Genomic DNA, 5,176 nt, shown 5'->3' with positions numbered 1-5,176 from the left:
AATTTAGCAAATAGCTCTTAAAGTCTGCTATTCCTTGCGTTTCTGCAACTCCAGGATAACAGGCTTTGCTTACCTAGATCCCAAATGATAGCATATCAGAGGATCCCTGACTTGGAGAAGAGCTGGACAGGACTCAACAGGAGCTGGCCTATTTAGATTTGGCTGCTAGTTAAGTACTGGTCCCAGCAACCAGTAGCCACAGTTGTGACCCTCAGTTGCATACATTCAGCTCCATTTTCATCCACTTCTAAAATACAAAGCTGACTGCAGCTCTTCCAGGAGATAGTTTTGATTTAAGAAACAAAGATGGAAGAATGCGTAATTTGATTAATTAGCCTCCACATCTTTGGAGCTGTGAAAGCTAAAACCCCAAATCCCTCCAGCTGAGACCAAGTGAGGCAAATTCTCTCTCGTTATGGGTTCTACCACAGTAATATAGGGTGTTTTCATTCCCAGCTAGTAAGATGATTTGAAGTAACTCCTTATGAATAACCTGACCATACTAGCTATTTATGCAGCCAGGAGGCAGAGATAAGGAAAATCATATTTTCTACAGGGAAAGTTCTCATCTCCTCCTGCTTAGCTGATAAGCTTTACCATAGGTTGAGGGGTCAGAGATATTTTAAATGCAGAAGGAAGACTCCTTTCTGTGTCATCACTGAACAGGAGCACTGTTTAAGGAAAAGCACCTATCCTCTTTACAGACACGTCCCGTGCCAAAGGTAAGCCAGCACCTCTTCTGTTAGCTCTCTCAAGGGAGCTCAGGCCAAACAGTGCCAGGTACCACAGGTATTTAGTGGGACAAACTTCTGCTGCCAGTCAAGGACCCATTTCATGACCAAAGAGAAAAGACTGGTCTCCCTTTCTTCAGGAGTGCAACAGAAGGTGGAGGATTTGGACAAACACAACATTGAAGCCACAAAGAGAGATCGTCCCAGATACCAGGCAACCGTATACATACATGCAAGCCTTAACAACTGTTTGGCCCGACCTATGGCAGTATAGTCCCTGTGTGACTCAAAGCTAAATCTGCGCCCATTTCAAACATCTCCTTTCAGGTTTTGTTTGATTCCTTGTCTCAGTTTAGCCAGAGAAGCTGCCATGCAATACGTACGTTACTTTACACGGCTCTGACAGCATCTCTCATCTTTTTGCCCTCTCCTTTCTCATCCTAGGGCCCAAGCCAAACAGGCCCTCTTAGAGTTTTAAAGTTTAGCACAAGGCCCAGTACCACGCATCGTTGCTCACATGCTCCAGGGACACAGATACTCCTTTTTTTGGGGGTATTCCTCCCTCCCTAGTAATTTTTCCTCTGACCTCAAGCAGTCTTGCCTTTGCAAGAGTGCTAGCTGCTGACCATGTAAGCAACTGCAGCACTTGGGGACTTCATCCACGACAAGCCGGGGAGAGATGAAGGTACACATTTTTCTAGGAAGAAAAACACAGTGCAACTGGGTTTACAGCACCATCACCAAGCACACGGCCAGGAGCATAGGCTCAAAGCCAAGGGCTTTATATAGCAGTGTGAAACCTCCAAGGACACTAATCACTTCCCTGATAGCAGCTGTGCCACCACTCCTTTTTACAGGAAAAGTCAACAGGAGGCACGTTAGCACTGACATAGACTCATGGCTGATTTACAGCCAGGAGGAGACCCCCATGTCAGTGGCTGTGACACCTCGGAGGATGGCACCAGGCCTTGTGCTCTGAGCCTGCAACTAAGTTCGAGCACACCTCTTGTCACTGGGAGGAGGATGTGGATGCCATCAGGAACAGAGAGACTCCGTGCGTTGGCTCAGCAGTCCTCCCCACAGCACCCCATCCCCTCTCCCCGGCCCTCGGACCGGCCGCAGAGCTGCTCCTGACGTCAGTCAGGAAGCACAGGTTTTGAAACAGCTTGTGTCCATGTTGCCATACCTGCTGATCTGCCTTGCTAGTTGGGGCTGAACAGACGGGCTTTCAGCAAACACACTACTCCTTTTCGCCTCCTGCCAAAAAGGCCAGCAGCCAAGATGTACATGTCAGCTTTCTGGAGCTCACAAGCTTTAGGAAACGAGGATTGAGATTCAGTAATCATGTTTTAAGCGTGGAGGGACCACCCCTGCAACGGTAGCACCAGCAGCAGGTCTCTGCAGTTTAAAGCCACTCAGCTGAGGAGCAATCAAGGATTTGCCAGTCCTCAAACTCTGTCCTTGCCCAGGGAGACCCTCACAGTGGTGTCCTGCCTCTGCAGTTAGTGGGTTAAATCAACACAGATTGGAGCAGTAGCTAAAGATCTTCTGGGAACCGTTTTCACCATACTTCAGGCACCCTCTGCCAGAACTGCCCCGGGGGCTAAGGAAGAGGCAGGGAGGACAGTGGCCACTCAGTGGGACTGCCAGAAACACCAACATATCAGTCCACCCCCCAGGACATGCCTGATGGCACATGCGGGTGATATCAAAAGCGCTGGGCCGTGGCCGCTCGTCCCTTGGCACTGCAGTGGCTCTGTACAAGCCCCCTCCTTGCTCCGATCTTGACTCTGCTACTTGCCCTCTTTCTCCAAATGTCTTGGGAATAAGATTTGACCAAAATCATAAAAAATAGGAGGCTACCTTTTTCCTTCTCCCCTTGTGCCCCCCCTCCGCTATCAGCTGCTCCCTCCCTTACTGTTAACTCTGAAAAATAAGAGCAGAGCTGCAAGAAAGGAAAACTGATCTTTCTGAGAGAGGGGGAACGTCTGCGTTGCGCGATGGCTGAGCTGGAGCAGAGCGTTCAGGAGCGACAGAGGGACACCCACAGCTAAACCCCGGGCACGAGGCCTCTCTCCGGTTATGTCAGCCAGTAGCCATGACGTTGTATAATCGTGTACATGGCTGGTTCCATAAATAGCTCCTCCGATCAGCAGCACCCGAGTATCCTTCCTGCCTGGGTCGCTAATAGGAGCTCAGGTCAAGAAGTAATGCAAGGCAATACGATTTAAGCAACGTGGCCTTGCTCATGCTGCTCGGGTGTCTCTGACAATCACCGAGCGTGGAGCAGAGGCAGGTCGGTAGCAAAAGGAAAAACCTTCAGCCTGCAGTTTTTGCAACCTTCACGCTGAAAGCTACACGAGGCTACGTGCATAGGGCTCGGTAGGATGCTGGAAACAGATGTTGCTGCAACATTAGAGGAAATCCTCCTTTTAAACAAGGGTATTAGCACGCAGTTCTATATCACGCTTTGCCAGCAAATTCCTCCCATCCACACATTTTAAAGGCACAGTGCCTGCAAAGCACCGTTCTAGAAATCCTAGTGTTTATGCAATAACTTACCCCAACATTTAATTTACTGGCCCAAGGAAAAGATACAAATGGACTAGACATCTTCTGTCAAAGCTCTGAGATTCACCCCTGGTGCCACCCCTTGTTTCTGGGTGAGGCAGGAATAATTCATCAGCCTGCTGATCGTTGCCCTTCCTCTCAAAGCCAAGTCATGTGGAAACAGAGGGAAACAAGCCTGCTTTGCCTTCATTCCCTTTCTTTTGCGCGCAGCAGGTCTCAGACATCCCATGCTCCTCTCTCAAGTCCATTTTCCATGGGAGGATTTCTTTGAGAGCCGAGAAGCTTGGCCCTCGAACTTCAGCACAGAATGTGGGACCTAAAGCAGAGCTGTTTTTCTTTTCAGCGCTTTGATTAAATATTAGCCAAAACCAAGCACAATAAAGCTTTAAGACAGAACAAAAGTCTGAACAGTCCCTCCATACCTCATCATGTGATATCTATTTATTTTTCAGGCATCTCTAGCATCTTTCAGGGAACGAGATATTACGTAAATAGGCAGCAAGCACATCACCTACTTTCTGTGTTTGTTTCTTTTTAAACATTCATGTATTTCATAACTGGGAACATCGTGGAAAGGGTTCTTCTCCAAGCCTCTTTTAAAAATCAGTAAGCAAGGGACTACGAATTTCAAGAACTGCCCAGAGATGCAACAAAACCACATGAATTTCCTCCTTCACTTCAGTGCAGTTTGCAGCCCTCGGTCACTGCTTTTTGGGGGCCCACACAGAACAAGATTCTGGAAAAGGAAACAATCTCCCCAAAAAAGTAAAAATATCTCACCAACAGTATGCTTTCCATAGAGAAGCTGCTCCAAAATCGCAGTCTTTCCCACCGAGGCCATTCCACAGACCACCACCTTGTAGCCCTTTCCCATCTTTCCCGAGAGGGCAGAGTCAGCAGGCGAGCCCTGTGCAGACACAGGAGTCTGTTAGCCTGGTGCGGTGGGAGAGCTCAGCACCAGACAGAAGCAAAGCCCCCGAAAGGCGAGAGGCAAAACACGAAGCAGCGGGTGACTCGGAGGCACAGCTCCCTCCCAGGCGCTCACCAGCGACTGATATTTTTAGGACTAGTTTCCTCCCACACCATTTTTTAAGGTTTTAGGCTGCTGCCATCGGTGCCGATGCTTGCCTGCAGCCTCAACACTTGTCCCGTCAGGCCTGGGGAGACTGTTTGCGAGCGCTGAAGTGTGTAAACCCTCTGGGGCAGGGGCTGTGCTTGTTGGCCTGTGTATACACTGCAAGACTTGTGTTATCGGGCTTCGTGTTTTTGCTGCGGGCCTGATGGTATCTGGTGGTATCAGGACGGCTTCTGGAAACGCAACAGAACGGCAGTTCCATGCATTTTATTTCACGCACAGGAAGTTTCTAGCTTTTACAGACTAGGAGCTAGAAAATAGGAGCATTAAAGGCAGAAGCACAGGAAGGCAAATGCAAAACCAGATTTTTTGGTCTGTTTTAAATCGGTTTGGATGGGCAGGTGTTGGTTTTAGCAGGAGGCCGCCAGAAGCCAGGGGCAGTTCCCTCTGCAAGTGAGCCATGGCAGGGCAGCAGGCCCTAACTGTCAGGTCACTGTTTGGAGGAGTTCGCCACAGAGAGCGCCGAAGAGTACCTTTTTAGGACCAGGAGGGGCTGGCGTTGTCCTGTCTTGATTCCAGTTTAACTGGGTCACACTTCACAAGCCAGGTGCTCTGCAAAGCATACACTGAAAAACAGAAAGGTCACCCCGCAGCCGCAGGCAGGCAGGGGGGACTTTCAGGCAGGGAAAGCCCGATTCCCATTTTGATTTCCCGGCAGGGCCTGACACCTCCACAGCAGCACACTGGGGACGCTGCTGGGAGCCAGAGAGGGGGACCAAAGCCCCCTCAGCACCCTGCT

At 49.6% G+C, this 5,176-nt stretch overlaps 1 protein-coding gene across 1 annotated transcript in view; it reads right to left on the bottom strand.

Annotated features, from left to right (window-relative positions):
• Window positions 1-5,008, bottom strand: part of NKIRAS1 (NFKB inhibitor interacting Ras-like 1) — an 11,737-nt gene extending 6,729 nt beyond the window's left edge. The window contains exons 1-2 of the mRNA XM_009324191.1: window positions 4,911-5,008; window positions 4,083-4,209 (exon numbers count right to left, since the gene is read on the bottom strand). Coding sequence (XP_009322466.1) covers window positions 4,083-4,176 — 94 coding nt within the window. The 5' untranslated portion in view covers window positions 4,177-4,209; window positions 4,911-5,008. The remainder of the gene's footprint in view (window positions 1-4,082; window positions 4,210-4,910) is intronic.
• Between the last annotated feature and the right edge of the window lie 168 nt (window positions 5,009-5,176).

The sequence above is a fragment of the Pygoscelis adeliae genome, unplaced genomic scaffold (genome assembly GCF_000699105.1).
Source record: "Pygoscelis adeliae isolate BGI_AS28 unplaced genomic scaffold, ASM69910v1 Scaffold25, whole genome shotgun sequence".
NCBI lineage: Eukaryota > Metazoa > Chordata > Aves > Sphenisciformes > Spheniscidae > Pygoscelis > Pygoscelis adeliae.
The sequence above is the reverse complement of the archived record's forward strand: the minus strand, read 5'-3'. Positions and strand labels throughout refer to the sequence as shown.